The sequence below is a fragment of the Pipistrellus kuhlii genome, unplaced genomic scaffold (assembly GCF_014108245.1).
Source record: "Pipistrellus kuhlii isolate mPipKuh1 unplaced genomic scaffold, mPipKuh1.p scaffold_m20_p_73, whole genome shotgun sequence".
NCBI lineage: Eukaryota > Metazoa > Chordata > Mammalia > Chiroptera > Vespertilionidae > Pipistrellus > Pipistrellus kuhlii.
Genome location: NW_023425577.1, coordinates 995,790 through 1,021,592, shown reverse-complemented (window position 1 = coordinate 1,021,592; position 25,803 = coordinate 995,790). Strand labels below are relative to the sequence as shown.

The 25,803-nt window shown below is 41.6% G+C and overlaps 2 protein-coding genes across 4 annotated transcripts; one reads left to right on the top strand and one right to left on the bottom strand.

The window, feature by feature from the left end:
• Positions 1-366: 366 nt before the first annotated feature.
• Positions 367-25,471, bottom strand: LOC118710387 (olfactory receptor 7A10-like). 3 transcript variants are annotated; one of them, XM_036422867.1, is made up of 2 exons: positions 24,575-25,471; positions 367-438 (listed from the first exon to the last, which is right to left on the bottom strand). In XM_036422867.1, the coding sequence occupies exons 1-2, from the start codon at positions 25,460-25,462 to the stop codon at positions 367-369; spliced, it is 960 nt and encodes a 319-aa protein (XP_036278760.1). In that variant the 5' UTR covers positions 25,463-25,471. The 3 variants fall into 3 exon arrangements, with proteins under 3 accessions (XP_036278760.1, XP_045432026.1, XP_036278761.1); XM_045576070.1 differs by lacking the exon at positions 367-438 and adding an exon at positions 18,305-18,450; XM_036422868.1 differs by lacking the exon at positions 367-438 and having other exon boundaries at positions 24,548-25,471.
• LOC118710386 (olfactory receptor-like protein OLF4) lies at positions 10,700-11,674 on the top strand. Its single transcript, XM_036422866.1, has one exon. The coding sequence runs from the start codon at positions 10,706-10,708 to the stop codon at positions 11,672-11,674; it is 969 nt and encodes a 322-aa protein (XP_036278759.1). The 5' UTR covers positions 10,700-10,705.
• Positions 25,472-25,803: the final 332 nt, after the last annotated feature.

The following is a 25,803-nucleotide window of genomic DNA, read 5'->3' as shown; positions in this document are numbered from 1 at the left end:
GCAGCTTTTCCTTAGGAGTAGTGCAATTCAGGATGATTCTTTAGTTAAAAAAAAAATTTATTTGGTATGGTATATGTCATTTGAGAGAACTCATTCTGAAGATATCGATATTGTTTCATTATGTAAATAGAATTTTCCAAATATATCTGATCCATGATGGAAAGAAATTTAGGAAAGTAGAAAAACAACAAAGAGAAAAGTTGTTGAATATCTAAGAGCAGAAAACTTTATTGAGTTATATATGTTGACTAGAGAAGATGAGGTCAAAGAAACAGAAATTTCAGGAAATAAATGGAAAGAGCAAGTTGTACTTCCATGGTCTGAAGATCATCATGATGTGTGACTCTGAGCCTTTGACTTCTGCCATCATGGGAAGGTCTTCAGTCTTAAAACAACTGGCCTATGTGTAGTTCCCTTCACAAAGAATGTCTTCAGAGCCTGTTTGGTGTCTTTATTCCTGAAACTGTAGATGAAGGGGTTCAGCCTGGGTGTGACCACAAAGTACATGACCCAGGCTGTGGCACTGGAGTGTTTCTCAGAAATGCTAATTGAGTGCTGACCATGGTGGCAGGTGCTATGAAGAAACAGAAAGCATGTCTGAAGGAGAGACTGAGTAGGGAATTCTATTTTTCAGGGGTGTGTGGGTAGATCTGCAAACAAAGTGACATTTTAACATAGACCTCAAAAGTGAACAGAAAGAAATCTGAGATGTCCTAAATTAAACTCCTGAGCCAGTGAATGAGATAAAAAGATTATGGTAGTCAAATGGTGCTAATGCAGGTCCGACCCTCTCTGGTTTGGTCCTGGTCAACCTGCTCAGACTGTCAAACCTCAGAGGGAAGGTGGAGGAAGGCGTGTATAAAAGGGGGAGATCAACCAAAAGACTTGTATGTATGCATATGAACCTAACCAGAGGTCAAGGACAACAGGGGTTTGGGGGTATGCATGGACAGGGGTTTGGGATGGAAATGGGGGGATGAGGACAAATATGTGATACCTTAATCAATAAAGAAATTTTTTTAAAAAAAGAAAAGAAAAGATTATGGTAGTCAACCAGGTAAAAGCTGGGGACTCAGGAAAGATTGCTTACATTCTTGACTGTAAATTGGAACTTTGAATCAATTTCTGTAGCGACCACTAGATGGCCCTGCATCCTGTGCTGCATGAGCTTTCAGGACTGCTGCTTGTAACCAATCAAAAGTAGTAAATATTTCTTCCTTGGTGCCTATGCTAGAACTGCCTCAGCTACCTTCTCCTGTGATACTCTCCCCCTGTGGCAACCCCCACCAGCATCAGAAGCCAATGTAAATTCTCTTAAAACAACTTACCTCTTTCTTCCCCAAAACATAAAGTGTAAAGAGCTGTCAACTCTGGGACAGTGGACATGTCTTTTCTGAGTCACTCTGATACTGTTTAGATTTCATGCCCCATGACCTGGTCCTTTGCTGGCTGGCATTTGGCTCAATAAACCCTTTTTTGTATTTAAAGGAAATTTAAGTACAAAATTTCAGCCCTCAAAAAAATTTATTTTTAACACAAGAAAGGAAGGGAGACACAAGGCTTTGTTGGGAACGTATATTCCCTGCAGAGAGACTGGCCAATGCAAAAGCCCTGAGGAAGGTTCTTGTTTCAAATGTTCAAAAAAAGTGAAGCCCTTTTGCAAGGTGGGTGAGCATTGGGGAGAGTGAGGAGAAGTGGTGGCAGACACATTGAGGAGTGAGGTGCCCTCTCTGCTACTGATGAAACCTTAGGCACAGGGACCTCCTCATACATATACCATTTATGCTCTTATTATTCTTGTGGCAAAGGTGTCCTTTCAATGGAAACAGATCCCCTCCTTGGTACCTTCTCTCTTTGTTTTTAAAATATATTTTTGTTGATTTTAGAGAGGAAGGGAGAAGGAGAGAGAGATAGAAACATCAATAATGAGAGAATCATTGACTGTCTGCCTCTTGCTCGCCCACTACTGGGATTAGAGACTATCAATCCAGCAGGAGAGGGTAATTGGGGGTGACCAGGCTGGCGGGGGAGAGCAATTAGAGGCCACCAGGCTGGCAGGGAAGGGCATTTGGGAGTGACCAGGCCTGCAGGGGAGGGCAGTTGGAAGGGAACAGGCCTGCAGGGGAGGGCAGTTAGGGGTGATTGGCCAGCAGTGAAAGGCAGTTGGGGGTGATTGGGCTAGCAGTAAAAGGCAGTTGGGGACAATCAGGCCAGCAGAGGATCAGTTAGGTGTTGATCAGGCAGGTAGGGGAGTGGTTAGTGGGTGATCAGGCTGGCAGGCAGAAGCAGTTAGGGGAAATCAGGCAGGCAGGCAAGTGGTTGGGAGTCAGCAGTCCCAGATCGTGAGAGGGATGTCTGACTGCCACTCCTAAACTGGCAGTTGGACATTCCCCGAGGGGTTCCAGATTGGAGAGGGTGCAGGCTGGGCTGAGGGACATACCCGCAGTGCATGAATTTCATGTACCAGACTTCTAGTAAATGTATAATAGCCTCAATAATGAGTGAAAATTCTTCTTATTTAAAATTACATGCAACTATGACTCAAACACAGATACACAACATTGCTGATAAGATCAGCACCTGCAGCATCAGCATCACACAGAACATTGATTCTCATAATCTCAAGACCATCAGGACCTGATAATTCAGATTTTGCATTCAAACTAGACTCCTAGGTGACTCACATGCACATAGACATTCTAACAGGTGTGAGATGATATCTCATTGTGTTTGAGATAATGCTGGAGAACTTGGAAAAGTGCTGGTCTAGATTAGGAGTTCTCACCTTTTCATTTTGGCAATTCAGACAGGATAATTACGTGTGTTGAGTATTGTTCAACAGCATCTTTCAGACATTGCCAAATAGACCGTGAGGCACAGTCACCTCTGGTTGAGAACCACTGCCCTACAGTGAAAGCTTTTGGAGGCATCTTGACAGAATTCCAATCAAAACCACATCTCTTATCAGCTTGAGCTTTTAACAGATTAGCAAACTTCTTTACTCCCATTTCTACAATGGGGAAGAGAGTTCATAATATTGCCTCATAGAATGGACTTTTCTAAAAATTAAACCAAACAATTCCTATAAAAAGCTAAGCTCAGGTCATGTAATATAAAAATATCTAATATCTGAATGTAACGGTTACAATCCTATATATAAAGGGTAATATGCAAATTGACCCTAAGTGCAGAACAACTGGGAATGACTGGTTACTAAGACATGCACTGACCACCAGGGGACAGATGCTCAACACAGGAGCTGCCCGCTGGTGGTCAGTGCACTCCCAAGGGGGAGCTCCACTCAGCCACAAACCAGGCTGACAGCTAAGAATGCAGTGGAGATGGTGGGAGCCACTCCTACCTCTGTGGCAGTGCTAAGGATGCCTGACTGAGGCTTAGGCCTGCTCCCTACAAGGATAAAGCCTAAGCCATCAGGTGGACATCCTCTGAGGGATTCCGGACTGTGAGAGGGCACAGGATGAGTTGAGGTACCCCCAAGTGCACAAATTTTTATACACTGGGCCTCTAGTTCATAAATATTTTATGAAGTACTAAATGATATCTCTTAACTTGTGATGTAAGGATAAAATCCCCAGTTATTTTGACAAATGTGTCAGGAAGCCAAACAGGGAGATACACAGTATTGCATATCAAAGGAATGCAGTTCTGTCTGGTTAAAGAGGAGAATAGCAATTTTCCAGAGATATGAGATCTGTGTCCCACCCCAAACCAGACTTTGTACAAAACAGGAAGTCAGGAATGGGTAAGGTTAGACCTCTGCAAAGCAGGTGAGCTCAAGAGAAAGAGTCATAAAAACTTAACTTCCAACCTGGTCCCTTGGGATGAGAGAATCATTAGGAAAAATTTCCTTTTTGCTTATTCCAGAGGCCCAGAGGGAAATCACATGCTTAGATGTTGAAATAACATGGGGGAAATATGTGCCTGATGGTCAGATATAGGGAGAGCTATAACTATCTCCCCTGTGCAGTCTCCAGCTTGTATAATGCTGGGGGGCAGGACACAGTTGTTGCTTTTTATTCCTAAGCTGGCTCAGGAACTGGTGCTTCACTCCTTCCTGCTGTCTCATGTGGAGCAGAGCTTCGGACTCATCATCAACCATTCAGGGAGCACATTCAGACTTCCACACGGAGACCTTCCTCTCAGAGACCCATCCAGGTGAGTCTGGGAGGCCAGTAGGTACATCAATAGAGGGTCAGAGAGGATTGAACCTCAGAACTTTTACCTAAGTCACCTGGGAGCCCAAACATCCTAGTTCAGAGACAAGATATCTTTGTACTGTATTCCTGGTTAGTAACCAAATGGTAACTAACTTAGTTAATATAATAAGAAAGATGTGGGTGTTTGAATCTGCATGACAAGGACCATCGTTGACAATTTAGTTCTGGGAATGAGAGTCCTGTTGGATGATGACACTGTGGAATGAGTGAGATGCAGTAAAATAAAAACATATCTGAGACTTGTTTTTCGGAAAGAAGGTAATAGAAAATTATATCGGAAGAACAGTTTCATGGATTGAGAATGTTTGCATGAAATGTCAAAGATGGTGTGCATTTGAGCATGTTTTGTGTTTATTGAAAAGATCCTGACCAGTCAGGGAGTTGGTCCCTTGCAATAGCAATTTGTGAGACTTTCATTGCAGCATCTTCTCTCATGCTGGATATTCACATGAACAAGTGTATTTAATAAGTCTGAAGAGGATACTACATAGTTTTAGTTCAAATTAATTACTTTATTATTGGCAGGGCTGCACATATTATTGGATTTGTTACCCATTGACTTCCTCTGTTGGAACAATTGAAAAGAACTCCTACCCCACACTCAGCCTTTTCCCTGAGTGGTCTCACTTGTAATGAGAATTCTGGCATGCATTCAGGGAACATAAGTTGCGGACTGACCAACGTCCTAGGCGAAGATATAGGGTGCTGAGGGGGGGGGGGAAAGTCACTATAGTTATATGGATGGAGAAATAAAGGTCACCCATCGTACCTTAACTCTTTAAGCCACAGAGGTAGCATAGTCAGTTTACACATATGCAGTGAGGCCTTCACTGTACCAGCAAAAAGGGGGAGGAGGAAATATCTCCAAATCTAGTTAAAATTCCTTTTCTTCTTCATGCCTGTGTTTAACGTGAAATGATTCAAGGGAAGCTTCTGTCAAACAAGTTTTATTGAGTAAATATCTATATTGAATCCTATAACTGCTATAAAGTATTCCCACAGTAGTTGCTTAAAACAAACATGCTCTTACAGGCTAGATGTCAGAAGCTTAATGAGTCAGTAGCTAATACCAAGATCCGTGCAGGGCTGGACTCCGTCAGGCTCAGGGAAGATCTGTTTCTTTCTGATGATTGTATGTGTGGCTGGCTGTCGTCCCTTGGCTCATTTTCCTTCTTCCATCTTCAAGCCAGCTGGGTCATATTTTCAAAATCTTTCTGAGACCACATCTTTTGTCTCTCTCTTCAACATTAACAGAACCACTGTGCTTACCCTAGTCCCACCAGAATGAGCCTGGCTCATCCTCTGGCATAAAGTCAGCCGATTAACAAGCCTGTTCCATCTGTACCGAATCCTCCTCCTTATCATATAAATATCATACTCAACGTTACTGGGGTATGATGTGTTCATTTTTAGGAGGCCCTTACTCTGCCTGCTACAGTCTTTTTCAGAAATGCATTGTTTCGTACCAAGGAAGGGTCCTGAAACTAACAGTATTTACCACAACTTCTACAATAAGTGAATACACGATTCCTTCCAAGTTATATCTAAAGAGGATCTTTGCCTTAGACGACGTAGAACCATGTACACCTGACTCTGACACAGAGCCACAGCCTAGCTACTCACACTGTGGTCCACAGACCAGGAGGACCTGCAGCATCAACACCACTGGGATCTTGTCAGAAATGCAATTCCTGGGCTTATCTGAGACAAATCAGAATCTGCGTTTGCACTACAAACTTTGGTGCCTTGGATGCACTCAGAAGTGGAGAGGGGCTGGCCTAGAGCAGGTGTTCTCACCTTGTCCCTGTTAACATTGGGGACAGGATAGTAATTCCATGTGTGGGTGCTGTACTGCGGATCATAGATATTGAGTGTCCTCCGTTCAGACATTGCCTAACAGCCCCAGGGAGAAGTCCGTTCTGGTTGATATAATTAAAGTGAAGGCCGGCCACTTACTCAGATATTAACTTTGGACAGATCAGTAAAGGTCTCCATGTCCCATTTCTGCAATCGAGAATGGAGCTCATAAATGTGCTTTCTCATGGGTAAGTTGCTTATAAAAATTAAACTAGACAATCCTTATAGGGTGTTAGCCTCAGTTTACAGTGCATAAAAAGATCTAAATAATTTTTTTTAGAATTAACAATCATTTTTATAATGATAGTCTTAACTTGTGATGGAAATACAAAATTTCCTTATTATTGTGGCGAAAATGTCAGAAAGTAAACAAGTGTAGTGCCAAAGGTTTATTGCCTAAAGAATCAGCTCTCGCCTTGTTGAAAAGGAGAACAGAAATTTTCCAGGGACATCAGGACTGTGTATCCAACACAAGTCAGTGCTGAAGCCAAAGAGACTTATGCAGACAGGTTCCTCAATCTTAGATTTGGAGGACACAACTCAGAGTAGAGATGGGGCGCTAGGAGATTAGAGATCTGGATGAGGGGAGAGTTCATGGAGAGGGAGGAAAGGGGGAGGAGAATTCACATGATTTGTAACCTGGTCTGTTGGAAACAGTGAATCTTTAAAGATTTTCCTTTCTGTCCAAAACATTATTTCCCAGAGGAATCATGTGCTTAGCGGTGGGAGTAACAAGAGGGAAATGTGCCTGAGGAGCAGGTACAGGGATTTATAAATATCTTCTCCACTTCAGTATCTCAGATTGTGCAAACGTAGGCTGAGAGGAGAATGGTTATTTTATTTGTCGTTGTTCTTTGTTTGGAGGCCTAATTCTGGCTGGAGACTGATGCTGCACACTTCCCTGCTGCCTTGCCTGTGAACAGAACTTTAGTCTCTATCATCAACCATTTGTGGAGGAATTCTGACGTCCCCACAATGACCTTCCTCTAAGAGATCTAGTCCATGTGAGTCCAATAAACCAGATGACCCTGCAGGAGAGGGTCACAGAGAATGGAAGCCAGGAACATTTACCTGCTGTCACCTGACAGTCCGTTCTACTTAGTCCAGAGGCAAGAAATTACTGTGTTTGTTTGCTTGAATCAATGTATTTATTTCAATGGCTACAATGGCAAGGATAAGAGCTACTCATGCTTTTAATGGTCTTTCACACTCTTTCTCATTAAATTGCTGTCGTATCAATGCTATAAATTGTTTAAATTATTAATTTCAAAATGTGGTTCTGGTCAGGGTGGTTTTGTCCCCTATGAGACAGTGAGTATTTTCGGGGAGATTTGTGACTGTCACGCTGGAGAGGGGTGGGTGGAGGCAGGGGTACTCTAAACCAGTGATCGCCAACCTTTTGGCCCTCATGGACCATCAGTGGTCCATGGAGCACTGGTTGGTGACCGCTGCTTAAATAACCTTCAATTCACAGGATAGATCACACCACAGAGAATGGTCTGCCTCAGAATGTCAACAGTGCTGAGGCTGAGAAATTCTGAATTAAATAACATCATCATTTTTAATAATTGTAGCTGACTTCAGGTTGTTCTCTAAAATTGTAACACTTCACTTTCTGCCAAAAATATTAGAAGACACCCTTTTGCTACCAGTTTGAAAGTCCCAACCTCAATCAACATGACTGCTCTTCCAGTTTTCCCAGATGTAATGTGTGCAAAAGTCATTTCTTGTTGTTTTTCAAACTATTAGACAGTTCCAGCAAACTTTATTTTTTTTTAATATATTTTATTGATTTTTTACAGAGAGAAAGGTAGAGGGGTAAAGAGCTAGAAACATTGATGCTGCCTCCTGCACACCCCCTACCAGGGATGTGCCCGCAACCAATTTATATGCCCTTGACCGAAATCGAACCTGGGACCCCTCAGTCCACAGACCGACGCTCTATCTACTGAGCAAACCGGTTTTGGCTGTACAATAGTTTTTTAATCCACTCATCTGCTAATGGGCACTTAGGCTGTTTCCAGATCTTAGCTATGGTGAATTGTTGAGTTTATTTTTGTGTGTGGTGTAAATTGGTGATCTAGCTTCATTTTTTTGCATATGGTTTATTCTTTATGATCAAAATCCAAAGCCCAAGAAATAATAGAAAAGATGCCATGTCAGAAAAGGAAGAAAGGGGCTCATCTTCCCTCAGACCATAAAAAAATAAACTGGTCAAATAATTATGAAATAGATCCAGAAAAAACAAGTATTCAATGCTTGATATTTATAATGTTCCCCTTGATACTTTCTTCTGTGAAGTGTTGGTTTATCCTTTTGCTCTGGGTGTACAATATGTAAAGTGACACCATAAAGTTGTTACCTCTTTTGTCTTTTAGACAAGTTTCTTTTTGTGCTCTCATTATTTAGCTGGGCATCGGGGGAATGTGTTTAGGGTTCAAATGCTGCCAGAACCAAGGAAGATTTTTCTGCCTCACCCCCGAGCTTATTAGATCATTTTTAACTCCTCATTTCATTTCACTTCTTTTTCTCTCACTTTGTTTATTCAACAGAATTTTTATACAATTACAACTATTATTTTATAGTTTATTCTTTATTAAAGTATGTTTAGCATACAATATTATATTAACTTGAGGTGTTCAAAATAGTGATTCAACAGTTATATACTTACAATGTGGTCACCACAATAAGTTTAGTGCCAATCTGTCACTGCAAAATTATTAAGATATTATTAACAATATTCTTTGTGCTATATACTACATAAACATGATTGATTTATTTTATAACTGAAAGTTTGTTTGTCATATTCCCCTTCACCTGTTTCACCCACTCCCTCACCTCTATCTGTTTTTTCTGTATCTATGAGTTTGTTATTAGTTTGTTGTTGATGTTGTTTGTTTGTTTGTTTGTTTTTTGGTTGTTTATTTTGTTTTGTTTAAAATTCCACATGTAAGAGAAATTATATGATATTTGTCATTCTGTCTGACTTATTTCACTTAGCATAATGCTCCCTAGGTCTGTCCCACAAATAGCAAGTTTCATTCTTTTTATTGCTGATAATGTTCTATAGTGTATATAACAGGTAGAGCAAAAATAGGTTTATAGTTGTGAGTACACAGAACACAGAGTTTATTCTTGTATTATTGCTTTTTAATCTTGTATTATTTTCCATGTTAGCAACTATAATCCACTTTTGCCGCACCGTGGGTGTGTATCTGTGTGTGTGTGTGTGTGTGTACGCATGCCACATTCATTTATTAATAGACTCCAAGCAATGCTACTTATGATATTTATCTGAAAGAAGGAAAAATACTAATTCAAAAAGATATGGCCACTCTGTGTTTATTGCAGCATTATTTATAATAGTCAGAATATAAACAGATTTTTCAAATGTTTGTTTAAATACACAGCAGAAAAATAGCCATCCCAATATGAAGCACAAGTTTATTTGTATATGGGAGGAATACAAATTGGAATTGCTAGAAACCATTTCTACTGTATACATGTGAATGATCTGGCCAACTTGGGTTATAGCCACTCCTTGTCAAATCAGTCTGAGAAAGTCATGGAAATAATATAAGCATGTTATAGTGTGTGTGTGTGTGTGTGTGCAGTCCTCAAAACAGGAGGATTAAGGATCATATATTTTGAGGTAACTCTAACAATACAGGAGCCAGAGCTCAATCAAGTACTAAGGAGGGATCTGTTTGCATCCATGGGGCACATTTGCAACAAAGTGCAAGAGGCAAAGAACAATGAAGTCCCTGTGCCTGAGGTTTCAACAATAGCAGAGAGGCCTCAACTTGTCTCACACCTTCTCTCATTCTCTTCCTCATACTCATTCACCTCCAACATGGTTTCCTTTTTTAGCTGAACATTAAACAAACATCTTCCTCAGGATTTTTATCCTGAACAAGCCCAGCATACGCTTTCCCACAGAACTTTGCATCTCCCTCTCTTACTTGAGGTCTCTTTACAAGTGCCATCTTGCTTGTAGGTCTTGTCTAAACACCCATGAAAAATAAAACACCCTATTCATTTCTTTATACTTGCTTTCCTTTTCTTCATAACACCTGTCACCATCTCAAATGTTTTATACATACATATATATATATATATATATAGTTAATCCTCACATGAGGATATTTTTCCATGGATTTTGAGAGGCAGGGGAAGAAAAACATCCATGTTCCTTCCACACCCACCCTGACCCAGATCCAGGGATCCTTTCCATCAATGAATTGTAGAAACTTTTGTTCTTCAGCACCCTATACTTACAGTCTGGACAGTGCCAAAAACATGGTCAGCACTCAATTTCTATTCCTGAAATAGATGAAAAATGTCTCATTAACATATACTACCTTAATAAAAAAAGAGAGAGAGAGAGAGAGAAATGTAGAATACATAATAAGGATAAATTATGATTGATGCAAAAGCTTCATATCACAGGTGGCATGGGACTTTTCCCAAAAGAAGGCCAGATTCACATACAAATATGTTAAAATTAATTATTTCTCTACAAATAAAAATGTTAGCATTTCAAATATGTAATACACGTTTTTGTGAATTAGTCATATTATTTCCCTCTTCCTGGTAGTCACCTCCACCATATGCCACCAAGGAATGGTACACAAATTTCAGAATTTTTTCTCCTGGGATTTACAGAGGACCCAGAACTGCAGCCCCTCATATTTGGGCTTTTCCTCTCCATGTACCTGATCACTGTGTTGGGAAATCTGCTCATCATCCTGGCTGTCAGCTCAGACTCCCACCTCCACACGCCCATGTACTTCTTCCTCTCCAACCTGTCCTTGATAGACATCTGTTTCACATCCACCACCATCCCGAAGATGCTGGTGAACATCCAGACAAAGAGGAAAGCCATAATGTACACAGGATGCATCACACAGATTTATTTTCTTATACTCTTTTCAGTGTTGGAGATTTTTCTCCTGACATTAATGGCTTATGACCGTTTTGTGGCCATCTGCCACCCCTTGCACTACATGGTCATCATGAACCCCCGGCTCTGTGGACTGCTGGTTCTGCTGTCCTGGATCATGAGTGTCCTGAATTCCTTGCTACATAGTTTAATGGCATTGAAGCTATCCTTCTGTGCAAATTTGGAAATCCCCCACTTTATCTGTGAACTCAACCAGATGATCCAACTTGCCTGTTCGGACACCTTTCTTAATAACATGGTGATGTATTTTGCAGCTGTCCTGCTTGGTGGTGGTCCTTTCACTGGGATCCTTTACTCATATTGTAAAGTAGTGTCCTGCATACGTGGCATGTCATCAGCACAGGGGAAGTACAAAGCATTTTCTACCTGTGCGTCTCACCTCTCGGTTGTCTCCTTATTTTATTGTACACTGCTAGGCGTGTACCTCAGCTCTGCTGCTATCCAGAGCTCACACTCAAGTGCAACAGCTTCAGTGATGTACACTGTGGTCACACCCATGCTGAACCCCTTCATCTACAGTCTCAGGAACAAGGACATCAAACAGGGTCTGAAGACATTCTTTGCAAAGGAAACTACAAACAGACCAGTTGTCCTAAGACTGAAGACGCACCCCTGATTGCAGAGGTCAAAGTCTCAGAGTCTTAGAAGCATGGGACAGACTGTCCAATCACAGAGGGAAGGCGAGGGGTGGATGAGTGGATGGGAAGAGATCAATTAAAGAACTTATATGCATATATGCATAACCCCTGGACACAGACAATAAGGTGGTAAATGCCTGGGGCAGGAGGAGGGGGTGGGCTAGATGGGTCAATGGGCAAAAAAGGGAGACATACCTAATACTCTCAACAATAAAGATGTTTTTAAAAATAAAATGCAGTTTCTGAGTCCCCTTTCAGAAGGGCTAAGTAATCTGCATTTACAATGATTTGTAACAGGTTGAAAATGAGTAAACCTAGATAGTGAATATCATTGCACAGATTATTAAGTTATTATTAATTTAAAATAGGGTGAGAATTTGTATTAATAAAAATGCTATGATTTAATGCATTTTTATTTAATTGCCATCAAATGTCTTCTTTAACTGATATTTTTCACATGAAAATAATGTGTTTATCATCAATGTTCAAATCCATTTATGATTATTGATATAGCTTTGCAAATAAGAGAATTTGAGCTATTCACTCTTGTTACAAATTGCATGAAAGGTAGGAATAAAGTGTGTCTTTGGATTCATTTTAAAAAACGCTTAGAATCAGATACTGTGATTATCTTCAGACTGTGGAAGAAGAGCCTTCTTTTTCTATTCATTTCCTACAATTTCCTCTTTTTTTAATTTCTTTATTGATTAAGATATTACATGTGTCCTTATCTCCCCCATAACTCTCTAGAATTTCCATTTCTTACCTTAACTTCTGTATTCAATTTCAGTAACTCACTTTATTAAACTTTCTTCTTTCTCTTATATCCCACAGTTTTTCCCTCTGTTGTTTTTTTAGCTTCCCAAATTTATTTCCATCATGGCCATTTACGTAATGAGAAAACATGTGTTTTTAGAATAATTTTTCTCAAGTGTCAAATATTATACCAAATTTTTTTATTAAAAGAATCATCCAGAGTTCCAAGATGGCTGCTGTTGGGATGGCAGGCTGCAAGAGAGTATGTGAGTGAGAGAACAAAAGGAAATTACATGGACATACAGGGAGTGTCTGTTTTTGTTCCTGAGGGACAGCTGTATTCCATAGGGCTGGTGGAGACTAGCAGACCTGGTTCCCCTGGATGTAGCCTCTACTACTGCTGAAATATCTCCTAGAGCAGTGTTTCCCAAACTTGTCTCATGATGAGAATCACCTGGTGGAGTTGTTAAAATACAGATACCTGAATCCCAACTAAGCTTAGAGCACTACTTAAGTATACAATTTTCCCTATATGTTCCCAAAAATTCTAGTTTAGCACTTCTTAGTTGGGATTCAGGAATCTGTATTTTAACAACTCCACCAGGTGATTCTCATCATGAGAGAAGTTTGGGAAACACTGTCCTAGAGCATCAAGCTCTGCCACAGAGACCACACCATCTTGAATGGGGAAGTAGCTGTGATTGGAAGCCCAGCCTTACCTTCAACTAGGGAGACCTTGGATAACCCCCAGAATTCTACAAGCACAATGCCCAAGAATTAGCTGCCTAGCCAAAACCAGTTTGGCTCAATGGATAGAGCATCGGCTTGGGGACTGAAAGGTCCTGGGTTTGATTCCGGTCAAGGGCATGTACCACTGTTTCAGGCATATCCCCAGTAGGGAGTGTGATCGATGTAGGCAAGTGATCGATGACTCTCTCTCATCAATGTTTCTAACTCTCTATCTCTCTCCTTTCCTCTCTGTACAAAATCAATAATATATATATATATGTATGTGTATATATATATATATATATATATATATATATATATATATATATATATTAAGAATTAGCTGCCTTATCTATGAAAGCACGAACACCAACACTCCCTGACCTTGGGCACCTAAAACATTTGTCCAGGGGGAGACAAAGCAGTGCCAAATATGCAGACATGTCCTGCACCTTCTCATAGAACAGACAAAAGGAACAGGTGAATGGAATAATATCCACCGGGAATTGGCAAATTAAAAACAGCTGGTGAGGCAATCCGTAGATGTAAAGGTCAGAGACCAATCACCTAGAGCACATGTGTCAAACACAAGGCCCGCGGGCCAAATCTGTCCTGCCAGGCCTTGCAATGTGGCCCGCACCGCGCTGTCATCACTGCACTCCGCTGCGTTTCCATCACAATGACAGTTTATGACTGTTCAGTAAACCATTCGGCCCGCGATTTAGGCTGGATTTTAGATTTTGGCCCCTTCTCTGATTGAGTTCGACACCCCTAATCCTAGAGAGATTTAATGCAGGAGAGAGAGAGATACATAACCATTCATCCTGAGAGGAGCAATCATGAGGAGACAAAGAAATAGTCTGCATATGAAAGAAAAGGAGGCATCACTGGAAATGGAAGTAAATGAAATGAGGCAAGCAATATGCTAGAGTAGGGGTGTCGAACTCAATCAGAGAAGGGGCCAAAATCTAAAATCCAGCCTAAATCGCGGGCCGAATGGTTTACTGAACAGTCATAAACTGTCATTGTGATGGAAACGCAGCAGAGTGGAGTGATGACAGCGCGGTGCGGGCCACATTGCAAGGCCTGGCGGGACAGATTTGGCCCACAGGCCTTGTGTTTGACACATGTGTGCTAGAGAAAGAATTCAGAGCAATGGTCATAAGGATGTTGAAAAAGATGGAAGACAAATTCAAAGATATGTATAAAAACCAAGAGGAAATGAAGAAGAACCACAAAGTAATGAAAAATGACATTGCAGCAATAAAGACCACAATAGAAAACATCAATAGTAGACTAGAAGAAGTGGAGGATTGCATGAGTGATCTAGAAGACAAAGTAGGGAAAAAATCCCAAGCAAAGCAGCAACTAGGAGAAGAAAAAAAAAGTTAAGAAACAGGAGGCTAGCCTAAGGGAACTTTGGAACAACGTAAAACAAAACAACATCTGTATAATAGGGGTGCCAGAAGGAGACAAACCTGACAAGTAATAGAAAACCTGTTTGAAGAAATAATGACAGAAACTTCCCTGATATTGCGGGGGGGGGGGGGGGGGGGGGGGGGGGCTGACTCACAAAAGTACAAGAAGCTCACAGAGTCCCAAACAGGTTGAACCCCAAATTATCTACACCAAGAAACATTATCATTAAATTGGCAAACACCAATAACAAAGTAAGAAACATAAAGGCTGCCAGGGAGAGACAGAAAGTTACCTACAGGGGTCTCCCATAAGATTATCAACAGAAAAACATCAGGCCAGAAGGAAATGGAATGAAATATACAAAGTCATGCAAAGCATGGGTCTGAATCCAAGAATACACTACCCAGCAAGGCTATCAATCAAAGTTGAGGGTGAAATCAGGAGCTTCACAGGAAAGAAAAAAAAAAAGGACTCAGGGAGTTTATTACCATGAAAAGAACAATGCAAGAAATGCTAAAGTGTCCACTGTAAAAAGAATAAATAGAAAGGGAAGAAGGAACACCAGCATAAAGAATAAAAATGGGAGAAAGATGGTAACTAGCAAGAAGGTAGGGAGGAAGAGTGTGTGAGAGAGTGAGGGAGAGATGGAGGACTGTGTGGACATGTGCAGGGTGTGTGTGTGTGTGTGTGTGTGTGTGTGTGTGTGTGTAAGAGAATGAGAGAGAAAACGAAAGACAGTTAGATACTGCAGGTCTTCCAAACCAGGCTGCCAAACCAGGCTTATTTAGAAAGCAAAACCCTGCTGCCACCACAGTCACTCTGGGGAGGATACCATCTTGAAGAACAGAACTGCTTGAGACTAGGATCCTAGCTTCACCACTTAGTCTGGTCTTAGACATATACTGGGACTCTACAGCCACTCAGGACAAAGACCTACAACCACAGCTGCAGATCCATGGACACCAAGACTCCAGGCATCTCCATCATGGATTTCTGTGAGTCACAGAGCCAATTGCCCTCCCCACTGGCCTGCTGCAACAACATAGGAATTGCTAGACCCACTCTGGGCAAGCAGGCCTCCTGCCCACATAGGGCAACTGCGCTATGTGAATTTGAACCTGGGCACACAAACATGGGGAATCTGCTGTCAGTAGCATGCACCCGTGAGACCAGACCCCACACCTACACAGGACAGGTGCGCTACCTGAATTTGAACCTGGGCACTCAGACACAGGGGATCTGCTTCCTGCAGCGCACACCCACACATCAGAACCCACACCCACACAGGGAGGCTGTGCCACCTGACATTGATTTTAGGAAAACACACCCAGAAGTTTATTTTCCACAGCCCAGAAGTAGACCTCTCATGAACACAGGGCAGCTGTGCAACCTGATCCTCCAAGCAGACCTGGGACCCTGACTCTCCATGCAGGATGCAGTACTGAGCACCAGTGACTTGACTGTTTCTCATTGACCCTGCACAAGATCCCTGATTCCCAATGCACACACAATAAGAACCAGTGACTCCAATTCTCAGCACATGTGCACACAGGTATCCTGCTTCTTAACACAAGGCCACACCAAGTGACAGAGACCCCAATACTCAATTCTAGGCAAGGGCACAAGGAGACACTGATTCCTGGCATGCTAGGGGATTCTAATTTTCAACACACAATAGCAGATTCTGTTTTTCAGCATAGCACAGGGGGTCCCTGATTCTAGGTGCACACATGAGGCCTCACTGAGCACTGGTGACTCTGATCCTGGGTGAGCATGACTCCCACAGACCCACAGCAGCCACACATCTTGGTGTTGGAGGTCTTGAGTGACACTTAGGTGGTGCAAAGGTCCCACAGCACATAGCCCAGACACTCACAATTCAGTAATTGGACCTTCTGGTGATAGTTATAATAGGGAGACAATGAAACAATCCCCAGAGAAAAGTAAACGAGGAATTGCCAAGAAAGGAAATAAGTGAAATGAAGGCCTGCACTGTGACAGAAAAAGAATTCTGAGTAATGGTCACACAGTTCATTAACCAATGGGCAAGAAAATCAACAAATCTTCCTATGTAAAAATCAGGAAGAAATTAAAAGTGATATAGCTATAATCAAAAAGGCCATGGAAGGTTTCAACAGTAGACTAGAAGAAGCAGAGGACCGAATTAGTGAGTTAGAAGATAAGGTAGAGAAACAAGTGCAATCTGAATAGCAACTGGAGAAAAAAAATAGAAGCCAGGAGGACCCCCTAAGGGAGCTTTCAGATAACAGGAAACGAGTAACATACATATAATAGGGGTGCCAGACAGACAAGAAGAGCAGCAAGGATTAGAAAATCTATTTGAAGAAATAATGGCAGAAAAGTTCTCTGATAAGGGGAAGAAAAAAAGTTATAAAATTCAAGAGGAAGGAACACTTCCAAACTCCTTTTATGAAGCCAGCAACACCCTAATACCAAAACCTGATAAAGACAACACAATGAAAGAGAATTACAGGCCAATATCCCTCATAAACATCGATGCCAAAATCCTCAACAAAATTCTAGCAAACCAGTTCCAGCAGTACATCAGAAAGATCATACACCATGACCAAGTAGGATTTATCCCAGGAATTCAAGGATGGTACAATATCAGCAAATCAATAAACATGAACATGACACATCACATAAACAAGTTGAGAGATAAAAATCACATAGTCATATCAATTGATGCAGAAAAAGCAATTGACAAAATCCAACACCCTTTCTTGATAAAAACTCTCAAAAAGGTAGGAATAGAAGGATCATACCTCAACATAATAAAAGCTATATATGATAAACCCACAGCAAGCATCATACTCAATGGGAAAAACCTAAAACCATTTTCCCTAAGAACAGGAATAAGACAGGGATTCCCACTCTCACCACTCCTGTTTGACATAGTACTGGAAATATTAGCCATTGAAATTAGATAACAAGAAGAAATAAAAGGCCTCCAAATTGTAAAAGAGGAAGTAAAGCTGTCCTTATTTGCAGATGACATGATATTGTACATAAAAAACCTGAAAGATTCCATCAAAAAACTAATAGACTTAATAAATGACTTCAGCAATTTAGTAGAATACAAAATTAACAAGAAATCTATGGCCTTTCTATACACCAATTGTGAACTTACAGAAAAGGAGACTAAAAAAGCAATCCCATTTACTATCACACCAAAAAAATTAAGATACCTAGGAATAAACTTAACTAAGGAGGTAAAAGACCTATACGCAGAAAACTACAGGACACTGAAAAAAGAGATAGAGGAAGATGTAAACAGATGGAAGAACATACCATGTTCATGGATTGGTAGAATCAACATCATTAAAATGTCCATACTAACCAAAGCAATCTATAGATTCAATGCACTCCCCATTAAGATACCAATAGCATATTTCACGGACCTAGAAAGAACTCTCCAAAAATTCATCTGGAATAAAAAAAAGACCTCGAATAGCCACAGCAATCCTGAGAAAGAAGCATAAAGTAGAAGAGATCTTGGTCGATAATACAGATATCGACCCAAACCACTTTGCTCAATTAATATTTGACAAAGGAGGCATGAACATAAAATGGAGTCAAGACAGTCTCTTCAATAAATGATGTTAGGAAAATTGGACAGATACATGCAAAAAAACTGAAACTATATTAATGAAATATAGTAGCAACGATACTCAATTAAAAACTGCTGTTTGAATTTTAACCCTTCTAGTCTGGATTCTGCACTTGATTAAACACAGGATATTTACCTCAGCTTCCAGGTGTAGACCTGGAGGCTAAGGCAATTTTCCCTTGCCTGGGACCAGGACCACAGGAGATTGATTCCCACTGACTCAGTAGCTTCAGGAATAGAAACTATAGATAACCTTTAGAGACTAAACGCTGAGCTCTGCTTCTGTCTTATCTAGCTATCGTAAGATAGGACTGTTCCCAGTCTTTAGAATTTAGTCTTTAGGATTTAGAACTTAGAATAGGTGTGAAAGAAAAGAGCCACATGCTAACCTGACAGGCTCAGGGAAGGCCTGTGTGGCAGTCTTGCAAATTCAGAGAGCTAAAATAACCACAAAAGATGGTTTGAAAATTTAATATCTAACTACAAACAGGTTATAGTGGGTAGTCATGTCCCAGATATTTCACCTGACAAAGATCAACTTGATCTCTTTACTGAGCCCATCTGCCTTCCAGTCTCTAAGATAACTTATCTATGAGATGTCTGGATAACTTGTAACTTCCTTTTTACCCTGACCCCTCAGAGCACAACAAATGGCCTCGAGACATTCCCTCATTGTTATTGTTATCAAGTTAATTGTCAGCTGTTAATTACCTTAGAATATCCTGTATCCATCTCTGTAAAAGAAGCTCATGTCCATCATTTCACCTTTTACCCTATCCCAGAGGTTTCCCCACTTAGTTCTGTCCCATCTCCTTAATCTATCACCAATGAATTTCATGTAACTCACCTACATCCCTTTCCTTTAATTGCAATGTATAAATATAGAAATGTAACCCGCCATTCTCCAGAGTATTATCTCAATCCGTTGAGGTTCTGCTTCCCGGCATATGTCGACAGTTTGGCTCAAATAAACTTGTAAATTCTTTACAAGTTTCAATGGTTTATTTTTTTCTTTTCGTTAATACAGGCCTTCCCTGAGCTTATCAGGTTAGCATGGGGCACTTTTCTTTCACATGATTTTAGTAGCAAAATGTTAAATTAAGATGGGATCTGTCACAGCAATGTGCCTAGACCAGGGGTCTGCAACCTTTAAGACATAAAGAGCCACTTGGACCCGTTTCCGAAGGAAAAAAAAAACCTGGGAGCCGCAAAACCATTGCGACATTTAAAACAAATATAACACTGCATATGTTGTTTCTTACCTTAATGCTATCTACCAGATCGTGCAGTTAGCTGTCAATCTGAAGAAAAAAAGGACTTTTTCACTTAACAATGTAAAATATAGTTTTGCAAATTAATAGCTAATTAAAATATTTAATATACCTGGTTAATGGGATTTTTGCTCCTGAACCTCAGTGCACAGTGTCAGCACATCAGGGCTGTAAGACGTTACCTTCATTTTCACACGGGCTTGCAAGTTGTCGGAGCCGCAGTAAAGCTTCAAAAGAGCCGCATGCGGCTCTGGAGCCGCAGGTTGCCGACACCTGGCCTAGACATTGTAGAACAGACGCCAAGGGAACAATCAATCTTTGTGCCTCATTCGTCTCCCTGTAATCCCTGCTCTTGTTAACACTTGGATGCTCTACCTAGGGCTTTCTGTGGCCCATGTAGCTGCAGGTCAAAATTAATAAGGAGTTAGCATCCTCGGAATGAACCTCCATCTCTTGGTGGATCAGTACCCCAGCACCCTCACTCTTAAAGAGTGTGTCCCCTGCACTCTCAGAGGCCCCTGGAGGGACTGAGCCCCAGATTCCCACCACAGAAATGTGCTCATTCAAAATCAGTATGTTCTGCTTACATCTCACTTCCTTTCTCCTCCTCTACTCATGCTTTGTAAGATATACTTCTAATGACAAACCTGCACTTCACCCTTATCTGAGGGTCTGCAATTTGGGGAAGACAGCCCAAAGCAGATGTCTATTCCAATTTTATTTCAACCTGGCAAACACCACTACCCCTGTTCACAACTGAATCTCAAGCCAAATTTGTTGTCTTAGCAATTTACTGATGTTCAACAAATTGCCCCCAAATATAAGGGTTTAAAATAACAGCAAATACTTAAGACCTCAAAGTTTTTGTGGGTCAGGAATGAGGTATAGCTTCTCTGATTTCTTTGCTTTGGGGTCACTAATGGGCCAGAGTATCAGCTGAGGGCTTGATGCAGGAAAGGTCATGCCCAAGTGCACTTAGGCATTGTTGGCAGGACTCAGTCCCTCACTGGCTGTCCAGTAGGCAGCTCCCAGCTCCTCATGACATGGGTCTCTCCACAGGACAACTCTCAATGTGGCAGCTGGTTTTACCAGAGCAAGGAGGGGTGGGGCAGGTGGAGACAGAGAGAGACACAGAGAGAGAGTGCACACCAGGGGAGCAAGATGGAAATCTCAATCTTTGTAACCAAATATTGAAAGTGACGTCTTACCACCTTTGTCTTATTGTTAGAAGTGAGTCATGAGGCCTGCCCACACTCAAGAAGAGGGCATTACACATGGATACCATAGGGGCTGTCTTGGAGTCTTTCCTCTGATTTTTTCCATCCTTTGTATATGGTTCCACTACCAGCTCAGTTGTTCAGGCCCCAAATGGGGTTGTCATCCTGTCCATAAGGCATTCTAACCTTGTTCCAAATGAGCTTTCTGCTATCACCTCCTTCCTTCACCCCCTCTTGGCCTTCTTTTTCTTCTTGGGATTTCAATCCCACCTTGACACTCTCTATTCCCTCTACCTTGAACTCTCTCACCCCAGACATCTGCATGGCTCATCCTTCAGTTTTTTAGGGGCTCCTGTACAGGTATTACCCTGGGCTGAAGACTCATCAGAAGACTGGATCAGGGAAGCACCCACTTCATTCTAGCTCTAGCTTTAACATTAACTCTCTCAATGTGAATTCCTGTTCCACTATTTACTCCTGTGCCATAAAGAACTAACTTAGAGGGCTTGCACCTCCCAAAGGAAGGCCTGTCTACATAATGCCCTTACCTTGCTCCTGGGAGGTTATCTTAAGGACTTAGAGTGCTTTGTGTGCTAAGAGTGTCTGTATGCCTTAGACTTTAGACCACACCAGAGTCATGCTCACAATGTGACTCATGGTGGAGGCCTTGGGTCATCATGCACTACTAGCTTGTCCTCTGAATAGGCTGAGGTCAGCCACATGAGTGGTCAGCTAAGCCCATGTGAACAACTCCCAGTAAAAACCCTAAATATCAAGGCTCAGGTGAGTTTCCCTGATTGGAAATACTCAGTGCAAGTTGTCACACATCATTGCTGGGAGAGTTGACAGCTGGGACTGCACTGGGAAAAGACACCCAGAAGCTCATTCCTGTTATCCCATGTCCCATCCATATGCCTTTTTCTTTGCGATTTTAATCTGCATCCTTTCCCTGTAAAAAATTGTGAATAGGAGAATAATAGCTTTTCTATTGATAGGTTGAGTCTAAGTGAATCATTCACCACCATCCAAGGCTGGCATTCCCCCAGCCCTCATCTTTTGAGATCTTCATCGCCCTTGACACTGAATGGTATATTCTTGTCCATTTTCTATTTCCTGTCTCTCTCATCTGGGCAGAATTGAAAGCTGGAGCCTTGTCTATAGCTTTCATGAGAGCAAAAGACCAGAGTAGTCAGGGGTCAGCTCCTAACTCTGCCAGTGTCTGAAACTGTGGCCCTGAGTGAGCAACCTCACCTGTCTATGCTCCAGTCTCCCCATATTGTAACAGGAACAGGAACACGAACATAACTTCCTCCTTCATAGACCATTGGGAGATGGATAGGCTGATTTATTAAGGCCCAGAAAGGCCTCTATAATCACTATCTTCCAAGTATTGGTCTCTGTCTAGACTCATAACCTAGGAAAGCAGTAACTAGAGAAAGTGTCAGTGCTCACTCAAAGACAAATAAGTTAAGATGGTCCCTCTGAGGCTTTTGACATGGAGAGACAGGAGGGAACCAGAGATACCCAGGTAGTGGAAAGGAGGACAGGAAAAGTTCCAGGAAGGGCTCTCTGGTCCCACACAGGGCCTGCTGGGCTATCTGAGAAGCCCTGGGTAGCCAGGCTCATGGAGCCACTGGTAAGGAGATCACAGGGAGTGGCAGAGCTGGTAGGAAGGAGGGAGTGAGGAAAATCAAATGCTACAATCAGAGTCAGAGCAGCTAAAGCCATGGCTGAGGGCAGGCACCAGAAGGCCCAGAGGAAGAATGCCCTGGGAATCAGCCATTCTGGGCTAGCCTGGGAGGATGCCTTCCCTGTCCTAGATGCCCTGTAAATGCTGCTTGGCTTCTAGACACACCCCTACCTACTCCCCACCTCAATTCCCCCCAGTGAGGAATGTCCTCCTCCCTACCCTTGCTTCCAGCCTCTTCCACATAGGATTTCATGGATGCTCATGCCATATATTTTTAGGACAAAGGTATCAGAAGCATATCATCTGAGTCTACAGGGAGCAGTATTTATGGAAACAAGACTGAAAGGAAGAGAGCAAAGCCAGAGGGAAAGTACTGGGATGTGGACTTGAGAGGAAACAAAAGAAGGTGCCTGATTTTGAGCAGGCCCTGCCCCTAGTGATATCCACACCACGAGAGCTCTCACATCAGGGCCAGCCCTTGGCTGGGGATGAAGCCACTGTGGACCCATGTGGAACCTGGGCACCTCTCTTTGCCTCTGTGATCTTCAGTGCTTTTCCTAGTGGCCCAGGTGCTCAAGTCAAAATTCTAGAGTCATCTGTATCTCTATCTCTGTTTCTATTTAACCCCACCACCACCACCAAAACCCCAGAATCAGCAAACCCTGAGGGTTCTACTTTTAAAATCCATCCAGAATCCACCCATTTTTAACCTCCTTCATGGCCTTATCCTGGATCATCCCCATTATCTTCTACTTGGAACAGTCACTTCTTCCCTGACCTTTTAACTCCACTCCACTACCCTTGCTCTAGTAACTGCTTTTCTAGATTATGAGTCTAGACAGAGACCAACAATTGGAAGATAGTGATTATATAGTACTCCCCCAACCACACACTCACACACACACACACACACACACACACACACACACACACACTTGAGATTCTGTATGTTTGTGTGTGCATTTCTTCTGTCATTCCTCATTATTCACAGATTCCATATTTGAGAACACACCTATTGGTACTTGCAAACACATATTTGTAACCCAAAATCAATCCTGGTTAGAATTCAGTGGTCATTCTCAGACATGCAAGAGAAGAGAACAATCTGAGTTGCTTACTGGCCACTTCTAATCTGAGGTCCAACAAGGCAAGTCTCTGCCTTCTTGTTTCAGTTCTGATACAATAAGAGCTCTGGTTTTAAAGTCTTTATAGTGCCGCCTGTTCCACAGTCTTGTCTTCATGTTGGTGATTTCACTGTTGAAATTGGCCATCACGTATAATGTTTCTAAGTGCAGGAAGGCTGTGATGTGACTTGTGGAGAAATATGTGTGAGATAAGCTTCATTCAGATATATATTATATGATATGGAGATTGTTCACTCACTGTCCCTTTGGTGGACTTGGAAAGGTTTAAAAAAGGAGAGATATTTACTCAGAGCACTAGAAAGAAGCACATTTGTAAGAAGTATATTGAATGGTTTTAAGCAGAAGCAGAAAAATAGCACATAAGAAAAAGCACATTAAACTCTCCAGGTAATTTTTCACCCCATGAATAAGAACACAGACACATAGACATCCCATCCACACTTTAATGATTAGATTTGTACCATGAAAACTGGGATCTCTGATTTTCCTGCAGAAAATTATTTAGATACCTTAATACCCAAATGTACTTATGTCCATAGGAGAGGATAATTCATGACTACTCTTTCAAGGAAACAATAGAAATATTTTTTTGAATGATATATGCCATAAGAGAATAAATCATTCCAAAATAATTCATGTTATCTCATGAGATCCGAATTTCCAGTTATGAATGGTCAAAAGATTGGATTAATTTGTTTCATTAAAGTAGGGGTGTCGAACTCAATCAGAGAAGGGGCCAAAATCTAAAATCCAGCCTAAATTGCGGGCCGAATGGTTTACTGAACAGTCATAAACTGTCATTGTGATGGAAACGCAGCGGAGTGCAGTGATGACAGTGAGGTGGGGGCCACATTGCAAGGCCTGGCGGGACGGATTTGGCCCGAGGGCCTTGTGTTTGACACATGTGCATTAAAGAATAGAGCTCTGAGGTTTTGAAGTGACCCTTCATTCCTGGTCAATTCTTCAAACTAGTACAGTTAGCCCTTGAAAAGTTTACCTGTCAAGGAATCTTACCAGGGCCCTCTTTATGTCCTTGTTCCTCAGACTATAAATGAAGGGGTTCAGCATGGGTGTGACCACAGTGTACATCACTGAGGCAATTGCACTTGAGTGTGCATTTTGGGTGGCAGCAGAGGTGAGAGACACTCCTAGGGCTGTACCATAAAACAAGGAGACAACTGAGAGGTGAGATGCACAGGTAGAAAATGCTTTATACTTCCCCTGCGTTGATGGAATTCCACATATGGAAGACACTATCTTGGAGTAAGAGTAAAGGATCCCAGCAAAGGGGCCACCACCCATGAGCACAATTAAAAAATACAACATAATATTGTTAAGAAAGGTGTCAGAACAGGCAAGTTGAACCACCTGATTAAGTTCACAGAAAAAGTGGGGGATTTCTAAGTCTGCATAGAAGGACAGTTGCAACACCATTAAGCTATGAAGCAAGGAATTTAGGAAGCTCATAATCCAGGACACAAGGACCAGCATTCTACAAAGTCGGGGGTTCATGATGACCAAGTAGTGCAGGGGGTGGCAGATGGCCACAAACCGGTCATAGGCCATCACAGTCAGAAGAAAGTTGTCCAGCACTACAAAAAGTGTATAAAAATATATCTGGGTGATGCAGTCTACATAGGTGATGACTCTGCTCTGTGTCTGGATGTTCACGAGCATCTTCGGGATGGTGGTGGAGGTGAAGCAAATGTCTACCAAGGACAGGGTGGAGAGGAAGAAGTACATGGGGGTGTGGAGGTGGGAGTCTGAGCTGACAGCCAGGACGATGAGCAGGTTTCCCAACACAGTGACCAGGTACATGGAGAGGAAAAGCCCAAATATGAGGGGCTGCAGTTCTGGGTCCTCTGAAAGTCCCAGAAGAAGGAATTCTGAAATGTGCGTATCATTCATGGTGCCATGTGACAGAGATGACTATCAGAAAATAGAAAAAATGAAAAGCAAATTTTCACATTAGCACGCATTAGTAACTGAGAATAAATAACACATTTTTGTTTTACAATCAGGAAAATAACTTCCATATTTAGTGTATGAATCTGGTTCCCATTAAGTCATTTCTATTGCCATTTCTTATTATAATTTCCCCTTTTCATCAGTCAATTCTTCAAACATAATGTATATTGCTGTTTTATTTAGGATATCTTTCATTCATATAAGGTGTCCCAAAAATGTAAGCCACACTTTGAATAATTATAAAAGCAGTGTTTATCAAAATACATTTTATTTTCAAAATT

Excerpts from the sequence above, each read along its gene's own strand:
- LOC118710386 (XM_036422866.1), top strand. The coding sequence starts at position 10,706 with ATGCCACCAAGGAATGGTACACAAATTTCAGAATTTTTTCTCCTGGGA.
- LOC118710387 (XM_045576070.1), bottom strand. The coding sequence starts at position 25,462 with ATGAATGATACGCACATTTCAGAATTCCTTCTTCTGGGACTTTCAGAG. Across the intron at positions 18,451-24,574 it reads GGAACAAGGACATAAAGAGG|TCAGTGGGAATCAATCTCCT; the intron begins GCCCTGGTAAGA and ends GAAGCTACTGAG.